Source organism: Colletotrichum spaethianum, assembly GCF_022836535.1.
Source record: "Colletotrichum spaethianum MAFF 239500 DNA, contig30, whole genome shotgun sequence".
In the NCBI taxonomy this organism is placed as follows: Eukaryota; Fungi; Ascomycota; class Sordariomycetes; order Glomerellales; family Glomerellaceae; genus Colletotrichum; species Colletotrichum spaethianum.
In genome coordinates, this window is record NW_026054800.1 from 447,392 (window position 1) to 472,115 (window position 24,724).

At 50.9% G+C, this 24,724-nt stretch overlaps 6 protein-coding genes across 6 annotated transcripts; 3 read left to right on the forward strand and 3 right to left on the reverse strand.

Annotated features, from left to right (window-relative positions):
- Window positions 1-516: 516 nt before the first annotated feature.
- ColSpa_09789 (uncharacterized protein) lies at window positions 517-1,755 on the forward strand (the record flags this gene model as incomplete). The annotated part of the gene is made up of 1 exon (XM_049276001.1): window positions 517-1,755. One exon carries the CDS (start codon window positions 517-519, stop codon window positions 1,753-1,755), a length of 1,239 nt encoding a protein of 412 aa, XP_049131958.1.
- A 3,557-nt stretch (window positions 1,756-5,312) lies between these two features.
- ColSpa_09790 (uncharacterized protein) lies at window positions 5,313-5,808 on the forward strand (the record flags this gene model as incomplete). Its single annotated transcript, XM_049276002.1, has 2 exons — window positions 5,313-5,384; window positions 5,416-5,808. 2 exons carry the CDS (start codon window positions 5,313-5,315, stop codon window positions 5,806-5,808), a joined length of 465 nt encoding a protein of 154 aa, XP_049131959.1.
- Window positions 5,809-10,273: 4,465 nt separating this feature from the next.
- ColSpa_09791 (uncharacterized protein) lies at window positions 10,274-10,948 on the reverse strand (the record flags this gene model as incomplete). Its single annotated transcript, XM_049276003.1, has 1 exon — window positions 10,274-10,948. One exon carries the CDS (start codon window positions 10,946-10,948, stop codon window positions 10,274-10,276), a length of 675 nt encoding a protein of 224 aa, XP_049131960.1.
- Window positions 10,949-12,152: 1,204 nt separating this feature from the next.
- ColSpa_09792 (UPF0676 protein) lies at window positions 12,153-13,445 on the forward strand (the record flags this gene model as incomplete). Its single annotated transcript, XM_049276004.1, has 1 exon — window positions 12,153-13,445. The coding sequence occupies one exon, from the start codon at window positions 12,153-12,155 to the stop codon at window positions 13,443-13,445; it is 1,293 nt and encodes a 430-aa protein (XP_049131961.1).
- Window positions 13,446-14,223: 778 nt separating this feature from the next.
- Window positions 14,224-15,599, reverse strand: ColSpa_09793 (uncharacterized protein; the record flags this gene model as incomplete). Its single annotated transcript, XM_049276005.1, has 3 exons — window positions 14,224-14,351; window positions 14,404-15,226; window positions 15,279-15,599. The coding sequence occupies 3 exons, from the start codon at window positions 15,597-15,599 to the stop codon at window positions 14,224-14,226; spliced, it is 1,272 nt and encodes a 423-aa protein (XP_049131962.1).
- An 817-nt stretch (window positions 15,600-16,416) lies between these two features.
- ColSpa_09794 (putative transporter) lies at window positions 16,417-18,482 on the reverse strand (the record flags this gene model as incomplete). Its single annotated transcript, XM_049276006.1, has 5 exons — window positions 16,417-17,128; window positions 17,181-17,366; window positions 17,418-17,582; window positions 17,638-17,831; window positions 18,213-18,482. The coding sequence occupies 5 exons, from the start codon at window positions 18,480-18,482 to the stop codon at window positions 16,417-16,419; spliced, it is 1,527 nt and encodes a 508-aa protein (XP_049131963.1).
- Between the last annotated feature and the right edge of the window lie 6,242 nt (window positions 18,483-24,724).

Genomic DNA, 24,724 nt, shown 5'->3' on the forward strand with positions numbered 1-24,724 from the left:
CGTTCTCCTGTCTTCTCATGTTTTTGGCTTTTGCCAATCAATAACAAATCTTTGACAACTCAGCCTCGGCGTCCAGTCATTCAACCAAACACCAACATCACATCCTTCACCACTTTGCTGGCGAGACTTCCAAGAAGCCCCAGCATCTTCCACCGCCTAGCCCGAGATCGAGAAGCTTCTTTTCGTGCTCGGTAATCTGGATCCTATCCTTGGTCAGCGAGGATAATTTGCAGCAGTTATATCAAACTTGGTCATGTTCGGCTACAGAAGACATATTCCCTCTCCTCTATCTTCCGACCGCATACCAAGGTGACTCGCTTCACCTTCTTTCGTGCCTCGACATCGGCGCGACACCCTGGCCCTGGTATCAGACTTCCGCAACAACCACCAACGACGACATTTTGGGGGGAGACGTGAGAGCTAGCAGAAGAAGCTGCTGGAGAAAGAAGAAGACGAGAAGAAGAGAACATCGTGGACGCCCCAGAACGACGTCGCAAGAGAGACCCATCAGTCAACATGGCAAACTACTCATCCCCCTACACCGGATCGACTCCTGGCGAGGAGTACTACTACCACCAAGAACGATACCAGTCGGCAACCCCAACACCCTCCCCGCGGGGACCCTCATCCTACTACTACCCCGGCGCCACTCCCCAGCGGCCGGCCACTCGTGCGCACTTCCGCAACGCCAGCAGCGGCTTCAACGAGTTCAGTCCCCGTCCGCCGACGGCGTCGCCTCGATACACGAGCGATGGCTACTATGCCACGGCAAATGTGAGTAGTGGTCATCATTCGCACAAGCCTTCATGGGCCACTCCGTCGCAACCAAAGCGCGAGCGCCGAGCTTCTTATGTTTATGTACGGGCCTCGACGCCCCACGGAGAATCCGACGAGGACGAGATCATCGAGGTGGATGGCCGTACCTATGTGTTGCCGGCCCAGTCGTCGCGCCAGAGGACCAAGAGGCACTCTGTTCATCAAGAATCTTATTATTATCAAGACGCCGGGAGAGGATATGCCACTGATTACCACTATCCCAAACAGAGCGGATTCACCTACATTGAGCGCGAGCCCCAGCCCTATGAGCCTCCCCGCACCTCCCGCCCCTCGGCCAACACCCACGCCCGTCGCTCCTCGGCCTCGGTGCCCCAGCGGCCATCCACGACCCGTCCCGCCAGCTCCCACACCAAGAAGCCTCCCCCATCTCGCCAGGCTACCGAGGCGGATGCCAAGAAGCACAAGATCCCCGCGGGCTACTCGCTCAAGAACTGGGACCCTACCGAGGAGCCTATCCTCCTGCTTGGCAGCGTCTTTGACTCTAACTCCCTGGGCAAGTGGATCTATGACTGGACCGTCTATCACCATGGGCCTGCCACTCCTATTTCTGACATGGCAGGCGAGCTCTGGCTCTTGCTGATCCAGCTGGCCGGCAAGGTCAAGCGCGCCGAGGAGGTTGTTGACCGCGTCCGCAGTGCTGAGAACAGGGAGCTCATCGATGACTTCATTGACTCGGGCGAGCGCCTCACTGACAAGCTCCGCAAGCTCCTCAAGACTTGCGAGTCCCCCATGCTCAAGGCCGCCAGCAAGAAGGGCAACACGCAGCTCGGCAAGAACGCCGGCGTCGAGTTTGTCGAGACGCTCTTTGGCCGCGAGCGCGAGCTGGACAAGACTGAGCGTTTCATGCAGGGTGTTCGTCTCTTCAACCTGAGATTCGACGCCAACTGTGAAGACATTCTCCGCAACCCTACGCAGTAAACGGACCCACCTTTCTCTTTCTGGATACTGCCTGGTCTCCTTTTTGTCCGCTGCCACTTTTCCCGGACGGATCTTCTTCTCCATGGATGCCCGCGGACTGCCACTCGGAGAGCGCACGTACCACTACCACATAAAACGAACCAAGAAAACCCATATTGAACCGACGGAGGGAGTTGCCGATTGTATGATTAGGAATCTGTTTTCCGGATCTCATTTCCTCAGGGAGTTTTTCCTTATCCATCTCCTACCTTGCCACGGACTTGGACCTTCTCTCTGTCTTCATCACCATAAACATAATCTGGCGCGAGCTATTATGCATCGGGGATACACACCAAGGAATTTTCTTTGCGATACCCAAGATACCACACGGGCCCGAACTTACACGGGAACGAGAACGACTACGAACGAACGAACGCACGGCATCATCGACCTTGTGTTAGAGGGATGGACATCAAAAGCATGCTTTGGTTGCGACATGATCATTACGGGAGACTGGACCACGGTCCAGTCATGGATAGAAACAGCGCGCGCGCAAGTTTGGGATATTTTGTTATTGGGCGAGTTCGTCCAGCCTGGACCTTTGCCACGTCGAGATGCGCGCACTATGGAAACAGCTTTTATGTGTAATACCGTCGTCGACTTGCGAGGACGCAGCGATGACTTATTGGAATTTTTTTAGACGGATACGGGATTTGGTAGTTCTTGTTTTGCTTGGATTGCTGTTGCAATATCCACTCGACCGCACTGGAGGCGCATCCTTTACTACAGGTTCACACGACTCGATATTTTTTGCAGAGTCGAACACACATTTCCTTTCTGGCAGGAAGATCACGGAGGAGCTGGATATACCCCTTCCCTTTCCTTGTTTTTGACTCCCGTGGACGAAGGGAGTCGGAGAGAATAGTTGCAGAAATCAAACAGCATCATCCATAAACATCATTGTGCCCAGAACCTTTTCATCGTGACATGTTTGTTGGCCTCGAGATGGCGGGAGACGAATCCGTCAACGACTAGGACGTTGGCGAGAACAACGTCATCTCATGATAATAATGCCTGTGATGGCGGGTCCCACATGGCCTCTCTCGTCTCTCGAACTGCAGTACCCGACCCACGAACGGTCGCGAACTGCTGTCCCGTCCGTGCGGGACGGTCCCAAGCCGCCGCCGCGGCGACTGCTCGTGGTTCGCGGAAACGGTCCCAGTTATGAGGTCATACCCTCGGCCGCGACCAGCCTCCCTGCTCCGGGGGGGTTACCCTTGTAGACGGACCCCGGACGCGAAAGTTCATGCGACTGGGGTTTACGATGCGCGACATTGCGCGGGCGGGTTTTTCGTGGGGAGACCTTTTCACGACTCTCGATTCGGGTCTATCTACGGTGTTGGAAGGGGATACGGCGCCAAGTGTGAAGAGCGAGGCCGGTGGACGCGGAATGGATGGGATCCTCACGGACGGGCGGACGGGGTGGACACGGCGGGATGGGGGGGGGGGGGGGGGATCGATCTCGCAGGGTGGCCGCCAATCTCCTGGATCTTTTCTCTGCGGGAACCAACGCCTACAAGGCTGCGGCGCCTTTGTCTCTTTCCGGCTCTCTTTTGCCGTCATCTGGACTCATGTCCACTCGCATATTGCTTGTCATATCTGACGGGGCCCGCTGGCATTTCGCAATGGGCGCGGACAACGGGGGGTGGTTTGCGTGACCGGGCAACCTGCGCGGTAGACGGCAAACGACAAGAAGCTGTGTCTCGAACTCAATCTCGGGCAAGGAATTCGTCAGGCATTCGTCATTCGTCAGGGGAAAATGGCCGCTCCCCTTGCGAGACACCCAGGCATCCGAGACCCAAGACCATACCCTCCGGAGGAGCGAGCGAGGCTCCTCCGTGGGCCCTTTGGGCTGGAATGTTTCGATGGGTTGAGTCGCGGGCGGGCGGGCGAGACAGGGTGGTTTGGATTTATTTTGGACAATCCGCTCAACGGGCATGCATGCGCTGGGTTCACGTTCCAGGGGCCGGGTGTCTTTGACGCATTCCATGGCCCTCGCTCATCTCAGCGGCCGCGATGCCGTCGGATGCCGTCTTCCGATGGGGAGAGGGGGGGGGGGATCTGGCTGAAGAAATGATGGATGATGGATGAGCGTTCACAGAGGAGGGTGTGTCTTGGGGGAAATGGCAGCGGAGGGCGACATCCGGGACGGTGTCTTGCCGTGCGCGATTCGCGTTTGATTGTGGTCGACGGGACACACGGGGCTGAGGTGCGTGGTTGCGTTTGCCACGCCCGGGCCAGGATGCCAGGGCTTTGCTCGGTGTGTGTGTGTGGGAGAAACAGATTTTGAAATTCCTTTCTTTTTTTCTTTTTTCTTTTTTTTCTTGCATCCTTTTTGTGCGTTTCTGATCCAGCCACAGCGGAATCACAGACCTGCCCACCAACGGGACGGCTGAGGGCGGCGGGATGGGTGATGTGTGTAAAAATGGTGCGCGTTGCGTGGCAGAAACACTGTTCGGATTTCAGGGTCGTTTGGGCACGGTTGCAGCTGTCTGAACTCTTGGAGTTTGTTTTTAGAGGGGGGTCGGGTCGGGTATGTGATGAGACGGGAGACGGGATGAACGAGAAGAAGGAAAACGGGTTGGTTTGCACGGCCGTCTGGGTTGGTTGTTTGCTCACTCCTTTGACGGACGTGCGCTTCTGCCGGCTGGGGAGGCCCGAGCAGCGGAGCACGCGCGACATGGCGATGCGCTGCACGCTGGTGCGCGTCTTGCAGTCCTGCGAGGGAGCCATTGAGTCATTTAGTCATTCGGTCAGACAGGCGTTCCGCATAAAGGCCCGGCGAGGTTGGGAAGTGGTCACGGGTGGCGACGCGCTGCGAGACGGCCGTCATGTGCCGGCCAGATCGAGGCTCGCCTTTCCCGAAAGCCCCAGCCGATGAAGCGGCTCTTGGGCCTCTGGGACTGTCTTGCATGCAAGTGATTGAACGCGACTCAGGACGCCGCCCGGCAGGCAGAGACAGAGGCGGACGGACGTGGGGCATCCGAGACGAAACACCGGCGCTGGGGGGGCCGTGAGGCGCGCCGGTCGGCCGGGGGTGGCAGATCACTTTGATCCGGGTGGGGCGGGCTTTTCGGCGCTGTTTGGGCACGGCGGGAGTCATACACTAGGTAAGGAATAGGGGGTGTTTCTCGGGGTCCAACGATGCCGCGCCCATGCTCGTCTGGTCGTCGACGACAAACCGCTGTGAAGTTACCCAACTTCGACGCGCAGTGGAAATGAGTCTGGTACGACCGGGAACACGTTGGTCAACCTGCATCCGGGAGGAGCCCGTATTTCGAATCAACCCGTTCAAGGCCCAGTGTTAAACTCGGCCGGGTATCAAAGGAGGGGTTGCTGTCCGCTAATTGGCGCGCAGCGCCTGTTCAGTATTCATCCCGGACGGCAAGCTACGCTGCTCTGGCGGCCAACAGGATTAAATGAGATACGACGGGCTGTCCATCGCAAACTGTCTTGCTCTTTTCTTCTCAGGTCTTCAGAATAACCCAGATGCACTAAGGTCCCCTCTACGTCTCAGCATGGCAAACGGCAGCTGTCTATGCGGCAAGATCCGCTACCAAATCAGTCTCGGCAAGGACGCCCCGTTGGAGGTGAACCAAGACCGATGCACCGGCAGCGTAGAGCTCTATTGACCTCAACCAGACCTCAACGTGCCATTGTCGGCCCTGTCGCAAGATCACCGGCGCAACAACCTCGCTGAACCTCACGGTGCCTCTCTCGGATTTCGCTCTGTTGGCGGGAACACCAAAGACGTTCACGACCCGGCACTGCGACGACGGCTTCGAGTTCTCCATGGTGTTCTGCGGGGACTGCGGCAGCCCGATCTACGACATGCCGCTGGGCGGTCCTCAGCCTCCCGTGGCCGTCATCCAGGTCGGTACGCTAGATGACGGCGGCGTGCTGGAGGCGACGCCGGTGACTGAGTTGAATGTCAAGCACAGGTTGGGCTGGGTCCGGGAGGTGGGAGGTGCGGTCCAGAGGCAAGGGTACACCGATTTGAAGACGGGTTATTGAATTGAATGGTCGTGTCCAAAGGTTCAATGCCAGTCATGTCTTGCCGACCAGAGTCTGACGACCCAGCTTCCAACGCCTCTACCGGGTCGGATATCGGGTTGCCCTGACTGGAGCCTGCTTCTTGGCGTGGTCCAGGTTCAACGACCTCGGATGCTGGTTCCAACACCTCCGAACTTCCGGACCTGGATGACAGCCATATCTGCCTGTGCCGCGACAACCCTGAGGCCAATTCCTCTGTGCGGCGTTTGGCAGATACCCTGCGATAGGGTTACGCCGCGCCAGTCACCCGTGACGAAACATATTGGATTCAGGGAATTACAGCCGGGCTGGTTGACTTGGTGTGGGAGCACCCAGCCCAGTGTCCTGGGCGCTACAGTGGAGGGCTCTGTGTGACGAGTTCGTGATAGAGGCGTTCCCTGTCTCTCGCGGCGGGCGTTTGGGCGGCACGGCAGGCTGGGGACACGAGGTGTGTGCGCGGTGGCCGTTTGCTTTTCCCGTTCCGTACGTTTGGTTCAGGGATGGTCTGTTTGTTCGATGCAGCCACGGGATGCGCTGCGCGGGAAAAAAAGAAGACGGCGAGGCTGGGAAAAGGGGGCACACCAGGCGAGAGACTAGGACGGCAGGGAGAGCGAGATGCGGAATGGCGGGTTGCACTGTAGCGGATGGGAAGCGGATGACATTGGCGGAAGTGGGAGTCCGGATACATGGGACGTCGGCCTCAGCGCTTCGGCGGCCAATCAGCGGCGCGGGTGGTGTGCATTGCACCGGCAGTGAGCGACACCACGTTTTTGGCTCAGCTTGCTTTTCACGCCGCGCTCGTTCACGTTCAGGTTGCAGTTGCTTTTCTTTTCTTGGGTGCTGGGGGTGGCTGAACAGGCAGGTCTCAGGATGGTTACTTTGTGATCAAATACCCTGGTCCGCAGAGGTTGATACGTCGATATGTCATTAGTTGCGTGAAAGTGTCAGGTACTCCTGAACGCAGAGCAATTTTAGTGCTACTGTGGCTTGCTTCGTGATTCGATGCCGGCCCTTGGTGCGATGCAGCCTGGAAAGTGCACATTTCGGATCTGGACGAGGCGCAACATGTGCAAGATTGGGGGCCAGATGGCCTGTTCGTGGGCCGTGGGCCACGGCCTGGTAGCCTTACGAGGCGGCGGAGGGCTGTGGGATGTAACGGAGGACGCAGGATGACGGACGGGAACGGCGTATGAGTCTTTCATGCGGGACTGTAGGTATGTCAGTGTCAGGTGTAAGAGAGGCGGGAAGAGGTGGGCATCCGTGTCTGAGATGACGGACAGCTGGTTAATGGGTCTGGGAGGATGCCGCTCCTCCCGCTGTAGGCCCGGTGGCACAGTGATAGGAGTTGCGAGACAGTGGTGATGCGGATGGTTCAGAAAAGGCTGAGGCGTTGGCTGAGGCCTGTTGGTTTGATCGCGCCCTTGCGTGTGCTAATGTCTCTGATGGCCCTCCCTTGCAACGGCTCACATGAGGCTGGTGAGCCGTTGAGACATGCGTCAGCGCCCCCCTAGGGTGTTATACCTAGTTGCAATGTGGTGCTCGGTAGGGGTTTTACTTGTATAACAGCGATGATGATAGAAAGGCGTTAGGGGCTTTAAAATTGCAGTGCAGCCGACCTCCAGCATTCTTGAGTTTTGTCAATGGAAGGCCTCGGGGGGGTTAAAGTTGCAGTGATACCCACGGTACCCCCAACATGGGTTTGTCTTATGCAGCTGAAATCTCAACACGGTTTAGTCTTAATACTTCGTACGATAGCTCAGACCAAATCATTCATCCTAACATCAGTAACTTCAAAGTACATACAGACCAAGAAGGCGGGGCTGATAGCCGATGGCCCATCGCGAGACCCGCCCTGGGCCCATCAAAAGGAAACATGCCCTGGGGATTGAAACGGAGAGGGCCAAAGCTGCCCGCCGGACGAGGGGTCGACGTTTGAAAGGAGGGGGGAGCAGGAAGAAGGAAGAGACGCGAAAGGAGGGGAAACCTTGAACGGGCTGACAAGACTGGGCAGGCCATCCTTCTGATCCGACTTGGACCCTGCTTTCCTCTCCCGCCCGTTCGTCTCGAAACCGCAACTGACATCATCGTCCCTCGCTGTCAAGACGTTGTCAACTCGGCCCATTCCTTCTGCCATGACTTTTCAACAGGACGTACGACTCTGGCCCCCTAAACTCGGCAGCAAGAGTCATCGTAATCGGCTCAGCCTCTGTCAGACAACCACAAGTCCAACAGACTCCCCAACCAAAGGGCTCCAGTCACCAGCATAAGCTGACCACTTCTCTCGCATGTGGTGCAACTCGCCCACCTACGAACTGGCCGTGGCACGACTGCTACCCAAATGCGCGCGAGTTGCCATAATAAACCACCCAAACATGGGTTTCTGGAGCCCCCCCAACCGCATTGCATGCGCTGTGCAAACACACACACGCCCGCACAATGCAGAGCGCGGCATAGTACAAGCGCTATGCGGCGACCTGCAGTAATCAGCACACGGCACCCGGCGAGCAGAATGCGTGCCGTTATTTTTGGGCATGCGAATGGTTCCTCAGCGCCGCGCAGACGCTGGTGGACTTGCGTCATTTCTCACGGCGCTGCAACCCACACACCTATTCAAAGTGCAACATGTAGCTCAAGACTAGTGCTTGGTGGAGAGGCATGACAGCCCGCTGCCACTGCTGTTACGGCCCGTTCCAAGCGTTCGTCCTCTTCACATCGAGGTTGGCATCACAAACCAAGCCAAACCAAACCAAACCAATCACCCCCAAACAGTCACCGAATCACCGCTTTGGGCCCGAGAATCCATCACGTCGCTGCACACTCCCCCTCCCTCTGCCCATGATGCCCCCTGCTCTTGCGTCTTCCCGTTGTGAGAAACCCTCGCGGGCGTGTTTTGCTCAGGTAAGCTTCGGGTGAACCTGTTTCCCGTCTCGGCCGTTTGTCATACGAAACATGGCCGAGGGGCACGTCAATCCTCCGTGGATGCACCGATCTCTGGACTGGAATGCGGGCTTCACGGTGCGCGTGATGGACGCCTCTGTGACTGACTGCGGCTGCCGCGCCCTTTGCGCTCCAGCGGGTGGATGGTAGCGAAGCAGGTTCGCTGCTCGACTGCACTGCGTTATCCGCCGGGATGTCACGGATTGGCGTCGATGCACGCGGACCAAAGAGGGGTTGTTCGAGAACAAGAAATGATGGCCGGGAGGGGTAGGGTGCGGGTCGCTGTTGCGGACAACTTGTCCCGTCATCTCATATCATGCATGGGGGAGGGGAGGGGAGCGTCTCCTCACATTTCGGTCTTCAGCATTGCGGTGCTACACGACTACGGCGTGCGTGTCTACGCTGCATTTCTTGCGTTGGATTCGGTCCATCAGGCACATAGTCTCGAAATGCGATGCACTTCACTTCCGAGGATATCGTCAGACCGAACACCCATCCCTCGCACAACAGCGCAGTAGCAACAGTTCGGCCATCAGCTCTTCGGCTCGTCATACTAGCAAATTCTTCGCGCACCAGCTCGCCGGGACATAGGGCCATGTCCGGCCGATCCGACCAGCAGAAGCCCATTACCACCCCCTCGTAGACCGTCGCTCCGGGCGAGCCCGTTCCGCAACGTGCTTCCACGCCGGACACGCTTGCGCAAACTTCGCATGTGTCTGCTACCTAGTGTAAAACGACGCGGGCCACATGGGACCGACGCAGCCTCGGGCCAATGACGACGGCTCCTCCGCGCCGCTGAAGACCCATAGGGGGGCGTGAAGAACTCGAGGTACAATACCTCGTGGACCAGGGTACGTCCGTACCGCTGGCACCCCGGTCTGCTTACCCCGCCATGCATATCCGCCACGACTTTGCTGGGTTCGCAGCCGCCGGATTCTCAGCACAGTGCGCTCGCCGCTTCCTTCCTGGTCCTGTTGCGGCGGCAGGAAGAAAGTGTGGTTTTCTCCTTCGGGAAGGGCAAGGGATGTCGAGGGCGAGGTGCGCAATCCTGCTGCCTTGAAGAACCGGGCACTTGTCGTCGGCCCCCGGGATGGCGGGTGCCGCATGCGCCGTTGATCGTTGCAGCAATCCTTCAGGGCCGTCACGGACGTCGTGGCCGGTGAAGGCGCGGCCGGCCGATGTTGACCTTCATCACGGGAAGTTGGCTTTGAGCCAGTTTATGAGAGACGTCTTCTATTTTAGGGGTGATTATAGAAAACGTTTGACGTGGCTTTGCTTCCCAGCTGAAAATGGAAACAAGTCTTGCCAGCAATAGCTGCAGAAGCCTAGCCTCCAGCACCAATTTTCCACCGGCGGGAAACGATGTCGACACTAACGTAGACAAACCAGCTCGGTCCCCAGCTCTGGAACTGACCGGCCCGTCAACGGCGCCGAGGCACCAGCCACCGCCGACATGACCATCGCAGACCTCGAACCGGGCCAACGCCCCCCTTCCTAGCAAACTCCGCCTCTACTTCCACACGCTAGAGCTTTCCGCGCCGGCCTTCTTACCCTCCTGGTACGTGTCACTCAACGCGTTATACAGCCCCTTGACACGCTCCATCTCCCGCCCCCAACGCGCCCTGTCCTCGCCGTCCGGCAGCTCCTTGACCAGATCCGCCAGACTCCGCGCCGTGAAGAATTTGTTGGCGCGGTTATACAGCGGCCTCCTGCCCAGCGCCTCGTCCCCCTCCCCCTCGGCTCTGACGCGGAAGACCTGCTCGAGGATGTTGATGTCGTGCGGGATCGCAAACAGGTCGCGGCTGTCCTCGTAGGTGAAGAGGTAGTACACCTCGCGGAAGCCGGACCAGGCGATGCCGCTGAGGCAGAGGGAGCAGGGCTCGTGCGTGGCGAAGAAGACGCAGTCGGTCCGCGGGCTCGGCCGCGTCGAGGGGTCCGGGAAGGTGGTGGTGAAGAACTGCTGGATGCAGTTAATCTCGCCGTGGAGCAAGGGGGAGGCGCGCTCGTCGTTGGTGGCGACGGTCAAGGGTTCGAGGGTCGCCGAGGAGAGGATGGCGGCGCCAAAGAGTTTGCAGCCCGAGGCCACGCCGCGGCGGGTGAGGGGCACGATGCGGTTTTCGGTTAGAGAGAGGATGGAGGAGAGGATCGTCTCAGGGTCGCGGGGTGGGAGTGCTTCGTCGGCCATGGTGGGTTTTCTTGGAATGGAGGGCGCGATAAGGGCGATGTTGGGTTGATGTTGTAGCAGTAAAGTGGAATTCTGCGCCAGGTCAATCAAGATAGTGGGGGAGTTTGTATCGCGTCCATGGTGGACTGGGGATGGATGCACGCGGCGGTTTTATCGGCCGTGATGCTTATCACGGTCGCGGGATGGGGCGCCGACCTCCTGCTATCGGAGGCGTCCGTAGCGCGGGAGGAGGTGTGCTGCGCTGCGTCCGGTCGCGGCGACCTCCGAGCTTCTGCGCGTTGGGGATCGGAGATGGGAGTTTCGAGGCGTCACTTGATCGCCTCGGATTTTTGTCCTCTACGTCGGTAGTTCGGATTGGGAGCGCCATTGAATTGACGGATTGATACTTCGAAGCAAGCCTCGCTGTGTTTGTGATTTGGTTGATGGAGGGAGAAATTCCAGATTGGCAGGCGGCGGGGCAGATTCCTGGAAGGCCCACGGAGCCCCGGATCCACAGTGCCGCCGGTCGCCGGTCAGAGAACGGGACTGGGTTCGTGATGTCTAGCGATATGTAGGCCCGTAAGGCAAGTACACAGTAATAGATGGCGTAGCGGCTGCAGTCTCCACCTTCTTTCCATCAGCAATGAGACCAGCGAAGCTCTGGCTGGAGTCTGTGTAAGGCCACGGTCTGCGTTGTTGAAGCTGGTGCCGCGGCAACACAGTCCAAGGCGGCAACGGGATGTGCGTTTCCCATCTCTGAATTGTGTCCTTTGGTAAGTATAAAAATTGAGTCTACAAGGAAAGATAGAATTTACCGGGAGATAATGTCCATTGGAACTAAACCATTCACTGGCTGCCCCCCTTATCGAGCGCTCAGCACATACTGCAGCAGGCCTGAGGCATTCTGTCTTATGGAGCTGGGAAATGGTTCAACAACGAAGACACTGCCAACTACAACAGTGTCTTTGGCTCTTGAACGATCCCAAAGCATGCCGCCCTATTTAGGTACGACTTGAAGTCCGACCTACAGCACGTAACAAGTCCCCGAAGGGTCTGCGACACTTGCGCAAATTGATATTTTCAATGCATTTCACTGGTCAATTGCTGATGACTAAGCGATGCCTTACTTTTCATCGGCTCTCTCACCTTCCTCTCATTGACCCGGCAGACACTCGCTGTGAGATGAGCGCAACGAAACAAGCCAGCCTCCGAGCCTATTGATTCAATGCATTACATCCGCCTCCTACGAGCCCCAAAGCTTACGTACGAGAAGGGCAGAAAGCACCCGTGGTCTCTTAATGTCGTTCTCTCCGTCACCACGGATCTCGGCGACTCCTTCCTGAACCCCGACGACAATGATCCCGTCAAACTCAAGGTCAGCGCAGGCTGGGAGCAGCCAAAGAAGCAACAAGCCGCCGAGTCCATGATCCTGGCTGCGGAAAAGACTCTGCGATGGACACCCGGGATGCGTGTCCTCAAGGCCGATATTCCTGCTCAGCACCTCACTGCCCCGTTCCTCCCGAACCCCGGCCCGGGCCCTTTGAGAGTTGTTGTTCGCGCGGACAAGGGCCAGTCGGCTGAGCTGGCGACCAGTGTTGCTTTCGCAGGATTCGAAGACGAATGTGGAAAGATTATGCCCGTATGGGCCGATGTTCAGACGCCAGATATCCATGAGGCACCGACAACGTGCGTGAGGAGGCTTGCACACGGCGATCGGCAATCGGAGCCGTTCATCGAGATTGAGGAGGATATTGGAGAGAGTATTGCGAGGCATATTTGGGATGCTGGGTTGATGGCCATCTCAAGAGTCTGGCTCGTCAACGGCCGAGAAAGTTACAACGCGGGAAAGCATCCCTGGCACATGCACGAGTTCCACGGATTACTTTTTCGGAAAGGACCGCTGAACATTCTCGAGCTTGGATGCGGCGTAGGAATCTTGGGTAACGGACTTGCGCAAATCATGACTAGGGAGGATCCGGAGGGGAAGAGCAGCATCCTCATGACTGACCTCCCTGAGGCGGAGCAACGCGCGAGAGCGAATATCGAACACCTAACTAGAGCGGGAACGGCGTCTATACGCCCAGAATACGAAAACCTCGACTGGGATGACGGGCGCAAAGGCGAGCTCGGCCCGCTCGTCAAAGCCAAATCGTGGAACCTCATCGTCATGAGCGACTGCACCTACAACGTCGACGTGCTCCCCTCTCTCATCAATACCTGGACGGCAGTGCACGTGCATAACCTTGCCAAGAGTCCCCAAGGCTCGGCACAGACCTATATCTACGTCGCCTGGAAGAAGCGGCACCCGGACGAGAACGAGTTCTGGAACCTCGTCGACGACGCCGGGTGGGTCCTCCTGGAGGAAGACGTCGTTGACCTACCAGTGCTCGGCGGCGAAACAGAAAAGATCTTTTCGTATCTTTTTGAGACGCATTCCCAGAAGTACGAGATGGTGGCCGAGACGGGGACGTGGAAGTGTCTGGATCGCGCTGACTCGAAGGCTCGATTGAGTGGTTGATCGAGCGTTTCTCAGACGAGCCGCCGAGGATCTCCCCGGATCGTACCGAGGAGCAGCAGACGGCGAGTTAGACAAATGGTGTGCTTCGTTGGGGTTCTATGATGTCGCACGTCACACACTGCCGATCCCACAATATACGGAAGCCAACTACTCCATGCTCTAGGACTTTGACTCTGGGCCGCGTGTGATGACCGGTGGCTTCTCGCGCTGATCTCGCAGCAACTCCAGCACCCATCGTGACATTGATTTCGAGGCCGACGGACACCCAAACCATGTTGTTCTCCAATATCTCAACGTTCTGCTTCAGGCATCGTCGTAACGAGCTGAAAGCCCTGCGTGGTGCTCGAATTCACCGACTGAACAGACCGTCGCATAAAGATGACTCTGTTGGAACTCGCCTGATGAACAAGAGTTCTTACTAGAGCGTCGTCATGCACAATACGCCATACTTACGTCCTTGAGATTTCTCGAGATTGCGGGTTGTCCTAGACAAAGTTTGCAACTGAGCTGCCAGGAACCACTCAGACATTCAGATGGAGGAGTTGCGTGTGTGTTCATCGCTGTGGCAGCACAGGCACATGCACTTAGACTCAGAGACCACCCTTGACCAAGGTGCTCTGCTCGCTCTGACTCTGAACAATTGGTTATTCTCACAAGGTTTTACGAGCAGGCTCGTCCAGAAGACAGACTGACCAACACGTCTTCCACCCCTTCTATGCTCTCTAAGACCGTATGCACTCCCCACGCCGGTATCCATGCGCTTCTGCATTCATCCTCGTCATTCCATCGAACGAACGCGAGCATCGTCGAGGAACGCAGCACCCTCTTGCTGGTGGAGAAGCTTCTCTTGCCGCACCACTTGAAACTCGAGCGGCAGGCGGCCGGCAAAGCCCGCCTCCGTACCCACTGAATCATTTTAGTGGAATCCTCTTCAAAGTCAAAGACACGCAGGACTTACAGCATAGGATGGTCACAAGCTCCACCAGCACCGGTATCCATGGGGTGAGAGCCAGGGCCTGGCCAAGACTCCAAGTCTCCTCCGCTCTCCGCGGCGCACTGCTGAAGAAGCCAAGGAGGATGACCCAGGCACCCCACGTACAGATGAAATTCGCAGCAGCATACAGAACCATTGCCCAGTTGGCAACCTTGTTGAGCCAATTCGCCCGCCACATCTTGCGGTTGTTACACCGGTAGAAGCAGAGAACGACGCTCAGGCAGATTCCGAAGAGGGGCGGCATCCAGACCATGGCAGCCATGGTAAACATGGCTGCCGAGACCACCCCCTGCGGCGGATGATTCTCCGGGCAGAGGTCGAAGACGCGCTCGTTTTGGTAGTAGTCTTCCTGGGCGTTGTTAGTACATAAGACCCACGCCGCGGTATGGATGACAAAGAGGCAAATGAGGACGGCGCCTTTCAACCAGCTGCGTCGGACAGATGTAAGGACCAGCGGGAGCATTGCCGCGAGCGGGTAGAAGGCCATGGCGGAAACGATGAGCTGGAGGGATGAGTTGTACCGGTAGGCGACCGGCGTAACCTGACTGTAGATGACGGTGGCTTGAATTCCAAGGGAGAGGAAAGCGGCCGCGGTGAAGAAGTCGTACGTCGTGCACCGCGAGGCCACGCTGATACGCGTAACAAGTCTAGGCTTGCTGTCCGATGCAGCTGTGTGAGGCTTTTCAGACAAAATGCCTGCGTTCTTGCGGCGGGTGAAGAAACGTCGGACCGCAAACAAGCAGTACACGGTCAACACGATAGTTTCAAAGCCATACGAAGCGAGCAGCTGGGGGGTGTCAGGACATCATAGTATAGCAGCAACCCGAGAAAAGACCTACTCCGAAGCCTGCGAGACCTCCATCAATCTCTGATCCGATGGATTGACACATCTCAGGCCGGCAGGGCCTGTACCGGTTCACGTCATTGCCCAAGTGGGTACTGTTCGAACGCGCCCATTCATGCCACTCGATAATTTCGGCGTTGGATGGAGGCTCGATGTCATGGTTTTCTGTCGCCGTACGCCAAAACCTCGCAACTCTAGGGAATGGAGGCTCATTATGTTGTGTCACGATCCAGCCGACGTACTCGCCGGTAAGGGAACAATTCGAGAGAATATTGAGCGAGGTCCATGGCGCTTCTGTTCCAGGAAGAATACTCATCGTGTATGGCCCAAGGCTGGTTGCTCCGTGACGTGACTGAATCGTTTTACAGAGGCTTCTGACGTTCGCAGAGCCTGGGAAACACAACGCCGCAGGAGTTCGTTAGGCTATCGCATTGGTGATTAGATTGAAATCGGATTTGATATATCAAAACATCATGGCAGAATAGTGTTCCCTAGGAGGCTGCCTAGCCCCTGAAACGCGAAGGATTCGACTAGTGTATTTTGTGCCGTGCTGCAGTACCGAGATGACATTCTTCTTGCACCGCAGCGCACTCGGCCAATAGCCGTTCTCTATCCTGAGACTTGGCTAACCAACTTGGTCCATCGCGACAAGCCATCTCCACCCTAAATCGACTGGCGGAGGACGATCTTTTGATAAGATGCTTACAGTTTAAGCGCCAGGGGATTTCTTTCTTAAAGCACGTTTGCTGCCGAATCTTCTCAAAATATCGAGCACTGAGCAAAGACCCTCTGATGTAGGCACTTCTGTTATGTGCTGATGCGGGACAACTTGTCACTCAATTACTCTACATTAATCAGCTTGTAGACACCAATCTAGCAGTATGTCCACGGTTAGTGTACGACACGTCAAAAACTGTGACCAGAGAAGCTTGTATGGACTATTATGTATCTCAAAAGTCTATAGTACTAACGAAGAGTCCCAAACAGTGCCGCGTGCCGGAGATGGCAAAACCCTTCTCGCTCCAATACCTTCGACGGTGACGACGTCTTTAGGTCCTTAGGGCTGGCACTGGCGGGTTGAACAATCTCGAAGAAGAAGCCTTTGATTCTATCTACCGAGAACTCGCGGCATATCAGTGGGCGAATCGGAAGTCCAGTCTTTGCTGTCCCTCATCAGTGGTATTGATAACATAATCCTCCTGCTGTTCCTTGGTCATCGCATTCCACCGCCTGTCGCGGACCTTGTTGCGCCAGATGTAGAAGGCCTTGACGAAGTAGAACAGCACAATGTTGAAACAGCAGATTCCAAGAAGAACCTTGTTTCCGCGACGGTATAGCGGCTGGTCGTCGTCCCGGTAGATGTTGGAAGCCGCGATGTTGCCCGCCTGCACAAACATGTTGTACAGCGCGGCGCTGACGGCTCTTGTCCGCACCGCATTGCTGTTCTTCGCGTTCCAGCCGACAAGGATGGCGTGGCAGTACGGGTAGCTCAAAAGACCCGTCAGCAAGGCATATCGGACCCAGGTGCTAGTAGACTCTGGCAATGCTACGAGCGCAACGAGCCACGGGAAGATCCACCAGTTCGAGATGGATGAGACGATGGCCCGCTCCTTGACTCGTCCGGATACCCAGGAGATGATCAATAGATTGATCGCGAACAGGAACTGCGAGGGAATGGCAAGTAGATTTGCTTGGAACGTGGAGAATCCCAGACGTCGCAGGATGTAAGACAGGTATGTGCTGGGCGGGGAGGGCGGGATATAGGTGGTCAAGCCAATTAGGTACAGAGGCCACTGCTCCCAGTCTTTGACTGCCTTGAAGAGGAGGGACGGGCCGACGGCTTCTCTACTCAAGGAATTAGCTCGTGTCGTTACGTGCAAATAGAGATTTGTCTTACCGGTTGTGCATGTCACCCTTGCTCGGGTCGTCCCGCAGTAAACGGTTCACCATGATCAACTCTTCGTGATCGGTAAACCAACCATTCTTGCCCCGGAACCAGTTCTTGGTCTGAGTGGGGCCGGGAGGCATCAAACCCCACGAAAAGATGCCGATGATGAGTGTTACGATTCCCTCGAGGAGAAAGCTAGTCAAAGTTAGTTCAGAGGATCGCATCCCTGTCGTAGTGTGGACTCACAGCCATCTCCAACCAGCCCATCCTGCCACACCTCGCATTTGAAGTACACCAGCGGCGACCAGGGACCCCACAATGTTGACAGTACTCAGAGCAGTCCAAAACCACGCAAGTCTGAGTGGCAGCTCGTTGGACTTGTAGAAGTATGTAAGCCAGAGTACGATATCGCTGTAGTAAGTCAGCAATTGCCGGTAGCCATCATTTCGGATCTTCCTAAACTCACGGAATGAAACCACCCATCAGAAGACCCAGCATGACTTTGACAGCATAGAACCCCGCACGATTCGACAGGAACGCCTGACAACCGGCCGTGATGGACCAGCCGACCATAATAGACGGGATCCATCTATCAGCGCCGACTTTCTTGCTGATGAGGCCGCTGGGCAACTCCGCGGCGAGGAACGACAGTAGGAAAATCTACCCCCATGTGTGAGCCTATCAACGCCATCATGCTGTCATCCTTGGAAACTAACTGTTTGTCCATAGTTGAAATCGTTCGTGGTCATTCCGAGTTCAGGAAGCTTTTGTCCATGTCAGTCATCGGCCGGTACACGCTGCCGTCGCCTGGGTGAATCTCACCATATTGTCGGAAATCGCACGGTTGATGTTTCGTCGGTGAAGGTCGAGAGCGCAGAACATAACCTTGACATCACTAGTCAGCAACCAATCACTTATTGACGGAAGAGGTGCACAAACCCAAGCCCACACCATAATTCTCTTGTCGATCTAAACAAATCCAGTTAAGTTAGTTCTCACTCGACGCCGCAATTGTTCTAAATGCACAGGGGAATGACGTACCTTTCTGACCAACTTCTTCTCGTCTTCGGCTGACCATTGGTAGCTAGGATCGAATCGATGGCGGTTCTCATACTGTGCCTTCTCGTATACTTTGCGCCAGTAGTCGGCGGCACTGGGGTCCGAGAAGACATGTTCATCCGTGGAGCCGTAGTGTTGAGCAACCTGTTCTCGCAATGACGAGGCAGAGGTGTCTGTCACAGCCTGTGTCTGCGTGGTGTCGACCTCTTTGGCCGGGTCCTTGAAGGGCCCTTCGACTCCTTTCGATGCCATGGCGGAATGCAACTTGCAGACACTTGACAACCCAGCTGTCACAATGTAAACGAGTCTTGCAGAAGCCTTTTAGAGCTTCATCAACAGCGTCACAACTGCATAGGTACCGGGAACGTGGTCCGGTCCGCGGAGATGCAAGAACCTTTATACACGCCCTCCACAATCCCGATAATCTGGATGTAGGTCCCAAGCCCGATCCATCTTAAATTTGATCCTCCATCCTGGCATTGGATGGCAAGGGGCTTCGAGAGGCAGACAAAAAAAAACCCTTCAAACTGGCGCGATGGACTAAGACGATCACCTCATATGCAGCTTGTCCTCTTTAGCAAATCACACTCCTTATCTATGGTGCAATTGCCAGAGGTTATTGCGCTGTAAACTAAGGGCCCAACGAGTCGTGCTTTAAAGCGTGGGGGGTGTGATCCAGAGTGGCCCGGACCATGTTCCTCAATGTCGTCTATTCCCTGGGCAGCAGTTTTCGCCTGTGGCAGTGATACGCTACGGACCGAAAACGACAGGCAAAAACTCAAGCCGAATTGCAAGGGACTGAATTAAGCGGAAGGAATCCCGCCTGGGTCCATTGGGGGGATTGAGGGGAATCGCTTAAGGTGTACAGATGCCGACTGGGGAAAGCTGCGCAATGCCGTAAGATGACGAGCCGATTGCCATGTGTGGATAGTGCGTCTGTCGGCGAGGATGATCCATGTCTGCCTTCGCTGTGGTGTTGATGTCTTTGAGCGGCATGAACACCCACATGTTTGTTAACGAAAAGGGCTTGGGGTGGGTATTGCGTGATGACAGCCATGAGATTGCGACAGACCGTTGAACTGATGTAGAGGTAAGTCAAAGCACCCACTTTTCGGCCACCCCTGCTTTTCGGCCACCCGAAAATGCCGCCCAGCCACCCATTTTCTAGATGCCCTCCAACTTCTAACTATCACAACATTTTCTATTCTTCATCAAATCGCTTTATTTTTCTAGCATCTACTCTTTATAGTCTAATGGTCCAGTATACCGAATTTGAAGTCAATCGAGCGCTTGCCGACATTGCAGATGGGGTATCTGCTCGCGATGCCTCTAAGCGATGGGGGGTACCACGATCAACACTGCAAAGTCGATTAAAGGGCAGCCAACCTAGAGCAGCAGCATTTGAAGACCTCCAAAGGCTCTCTATTAGTCAGGAGGCTAAGCTGGCAAGCTGGGTGTAAATACAGGCTGACCTCGGGCTTGCGCCAACGCATCAGCAAGTCAGAGAATTTGCTTAGCGTATCCTGAATGCGATGGGCGATACCCAGCCTCTAGGAAAGAGATGGTTAGATGCCTTTATACGAAGAAACCCATCTATCAAGGTCCAGAGAAGTCGATCTATTGATTCTAGACGTGTTAATGGGGCATCTACTGAGATTATCAGGGACTGGTTCAGATATCTCGCAATCCCAGCAATATCAGCCATCCAACCAGCCAACAGATACAACATAGATGAGACTGGTATCCTTGAGGGCCAAGGCGCAAATGGGCTGGTGCTGGGCAGGGCAGAGACCAAGTGTAACAGCACAACTCCCCTAGCCCGATGGTTGTACGTCACAAGGGCATATAAGCAGTGTTGACAGCAGGGCTTGCACGCGTGCAAGCACTGACGGATCTTTTGGGTCAATTGGGTCAATTGGTTAGGCCGTAGAGTCAAAGGGTCCTTGCGACCGATGTCACTGTCAGCGTCTGTTACACCAAGTCTATACGGAAAAAGCAGCCTGGATCGCGAGCCTGGGTATCTATTATCGAGTGTATCTTAGCTGAGGGCCTGGCACTACATCCTCTTGTGATATATAAGGGCAAGACAGTCCAGCAGCAGTGGTTTCCTCTAGATCTTGGCCCATATGATGGATGGGAGTTTATAGCAACAGAGAATAGATAGACAACTGATGAGACTGCTGTTGAGTGGCTGCTGAAGGTCTTCTTGCCGCAGACTGCCCCCTCCTAGCCTGATCAGGCCAGACTGCTGGTCCTGGATGGGCATAGGAGCTATACAACGACAGAGTTTATGTGGCAATGCTATATTAATAACGTCCATCTGTTATTCTTACCGCCATATACCTCCTATGTCCTTCAGCCACTAGATCAGTCAGTCTTCAGCCTAGTCAAGGCAGCCTATCGCAATAGGCTCCAGCTTAACCTCAACTAATAGAACAATTTAACTATAATAGGCAAAAGACACTTCCTATCTTGTTATCAGCTAGCACACTTAGCTGGGCTAACAAAAAAGAATATTCTAAGTGGCTGGAAACATACTGGACTATAGCCTGTTTCTATAACTAGACCTCTTTTGAGCTCTTTGCTGCTACCCAAGGCAACAGCATGTTACGACCCAACAAGCATAACATAACCAGGGTCGCCCCACGGGCGCCTAGCGGTTACGAGACAAGGTTATATGCGGGATGGCACGGGAACACGTTAATCCCCTCTTGGAACAGAAGAACTAAGGAAGGTCACGTGAAGATAAGAAGAACTAACAACAGATAAGCGGTCCATGACCCAGGACCAACATACTAAGGATCAGTCCTTATCAAGGACCAACTTCAAGAGATCAGTCCTAACAGGGCAACAATAGGATATAAGGACAATTGTTCTAACTAGACTAGATACCTTCTATAGCTCTTTAGCAATTAACTTTATAATTTATTCTCTTATAAGTAACTCTTAGATTATTTTTCTATTATAAAGCTATAAAGCTATCTATACCTAGATATACCTAACTAATCACTAGACATTAATAAACCAACAAGATTACTAATAAGACTTACCTTACTATTACTAAGTATTAACCTTAGCTACCTATTAGCAGAAAATACTACTATTAGATATCTAACTATAACACTTTGATTGCTTCTGTTTAGTAAGTTAACCTTAATACTTACTAAACAGTAACTATGTTCACTAAAGGCACTTTAGCTTTATCCTTAATAGGTCTAAAGGGAAAAGCACCTATGTCTTTTACCCCTAGAAACCTAGACAACAAAATAAAGAATATTAAGGGATTAGATAATAAAATCGAATTTACTAGGAAAATATATAAGGATTAGTAAAAACATATAAAGTAAAACAATAATAACATTATGTAGCTATAAGCTATAGTAAACAAAACTACTAGTGCTCTTTAAGCAAAGACTTTAGAGACTAATAAGCTTAAACAATAAGTCCAGACTTTATAAGAAGCTACTAATATTATCTTGACCCTAGTGGATAAGTAGAAGAAACTTAAGCTTAACTCCCTTACTACTTATAACAAGACCTCTAGAACGCTTAAAGGATTCTTAATACAGGTTAGGACCTACTAGACGTTTTACTCTAGTAACTTCTATATAGAAACAAAGAAAATCATTTATATAGGTACCTTCTTTAGAGAATAAGTCCTCTCTTAGTTTAAACCTTACTTAGAAGACTATTTAAACAATAAGACGCTAAAGTACTATAACCTAGAGACCTAGTAAATCTTTAAGAGCTTCATAGGATTTAAGTATACCTTGAAATCCTTATTCTAGGACCTAAACAAGAAATAATAAGCTAAATAAGACTTAGTAAATCTTAAACAAACCAAGTTAGCTATTAACTATACTATAGAGTTTTAAAGAATCTATATATAACTTGATTATATTAATAATATTAAGATCTTTATGTTCTACTAAGGACTTAAAGAAGAAGTAAAAGATAAGCTATCTAAGCTTAACTAACCAGATAATTTCCTATAATATATAGAAATTATAGTTAGAATTAATACTAGACTATATAAATAGTAAAAAAAAAAAAAAGAAATATATTGCCTTTAGCTAAATACTAGCAGAAAGTATATACTATAAGGACCTAGGAACTTATAACTTAACTTATACTAGTAGAATAACTAACAACATAGTAAGCTAAGCATCTCTTATAAGCAACATAGTAGACCTATAGACATTAGTACTATAACTAAGAAGCTTTACTAGAACTACTAAGACCTAAAGGACTTTAAATATTATAACTATAAAAAGCTTAGCTATATAGCTAAAGACTATAAATAGCCTAAATAACTTTAGAACTAACTAGTACCTAAAAATACTAAAAAAGTTAATATAATAAGAAAAAAAATTCTTTATAAACAAAAGAACTAGACTACCTACTTTAATAATAACTACTTAGTTTATTAAGAACTAAAAGAATAAGCTAAATAATACTTATAATAGCTTAAACATAGAACTATAGTAATCTTTTAATAAACCTAGAAAAGAGGCTACCTAGAATAAACTATAGTTTAGTAACTAGAGTAATAAAACTAATAGCTAATCACTAAGCTTATCTAAGCTAAGAAAGCTATATAAAGCAAAGAAGATAACCCCTGTATACCTAATACCCTAAAAGTTATTAAAGAATAACTCTAACTATATATATAAGCCTAAAAGAACTTCTAGAAATAATAAGTACTTAAAAAGAACTTTAAGAATACTCTTAAAAAAAAAAAAAGTATTAAACCTAAGAAACCTACTAAGATAATAGCTATAAAGCAAAAACAACTATAATAACCTAGATTTTTTTTTCTAAGACTTAGGTTTAAGGAACCTATACCTTAAGAATTAATTAAAGTACTTAGTAAAAAAATAAGCTCTAAAGAAGAACATAAGGAATCACTTAATAAGTTTAAACCCTTAAGTAAACTTAAAAAAAAGGCTACTAAATAACTTATAGATCTTAGAAAATCAAGCTAAACCTCTATATAATTAATATCTTATAAGGATATTAAAAAAAAAACTAAAATAATTATATTTATATTATTCTTAGAAAAAAAAGAATCCTCTAATAAATTAGACCTTAGACAAAAAGTCTTTTATAAAAGGGAAATATAGCTCTATAAGGCTAATTAAAGCTTAACTTATTATAACCTAAATAAACTAATAGCTATATAAATAAATATTAACTTTAGTAATAACTTAATAATTAAAAAGGCTTAGTTTACTAAAAAGAACTACCCTAAGTACTAACTATAGTACAAAAAAGATAAAGATAATTAAGAAGTCTAGTTCTATAAAATAAATAATACTAGAATTAATAAGAAACTAGTAGTATTTGTCCTAGAAGAACCTGTATTTAGAGACTATAAGTACTTTAACTAAAAACATATATACTACACTAAAGTATTCTAGGCTAATTATATCTATAATAAATACTAGTTTTACCTTTAAAACAAAAAACTTAATAACTTCTTCTCTTAATAAAAAAAGTAGTAGCTAATTCTTATAATTTATCTCTATTACTAACTTAGTATATAGATTATTAAAGAATTTAAAGTAAGTTAGTTATATATATAACCTAGTCTAGAATACTTAGTCTTATACTATAATAGACTAATTAAATACTAGTTTAAATATATATATAATAAATATATAATGTATTATATAAATAAAGCTAAAGCCTAGAGAACTTAGATTAGAGAATAAACCTTTTCTAAGATAAAACTAGTAGATATAAAGAGAAAGTAAGCCTATTAATACTACTTAAAAAACTAGAGATATTAACTATATAAGGATAACAAAAGGTAACACTAAGGAAGTCCTTATACTTTACTATAATAATAGACGCCTTACACCTGGTTCTAAGTGTCTATATTAAAGAATAGCTTACTTAAGTTATAATTAATAGTAGAGTATAAGTAAACTTAATATTACTTTAACTAGTAAATTAACAAAGAATTACATAGGGATTTAAAAAGAATCCTTATATCTTATAAAACATAAAAGAAGAAATAGTTAAGTATAGTAAAGGCACTATTAATAAAGAAACTATATAACTCTTTATAGTTACTTATAACTATTAAGAATATCTAATCTTTAATATAGAATAAATAAGAGATATAAATATTATCCTTAGAATCCTATAGTTATAATAATATAACCTAAGTATAGATTAGAGAATAAGCTAACTCTAATAGAGAGATTTAACTACAAAGTAGTATTATAAGCTATAACCCTTAAGTAAATTAAAGTAATATAAATATATTATATATATTAAAAGAATTAAGCTTATAAAAAATAAATAATTTAAATAATTTATTAATAATTAATAAGAAAAAAAACGCTTTTCTTTAATCCTAAAATAATACTATAAGTACACTAAACTTTTTACTAAAGAACTAAAAACCAGTTTACTTAAATATAGCTTGTATAATTATAAGATCTTACTTAAAGAAAAAGTATACCTAAAGTTTTATAAAATCTATA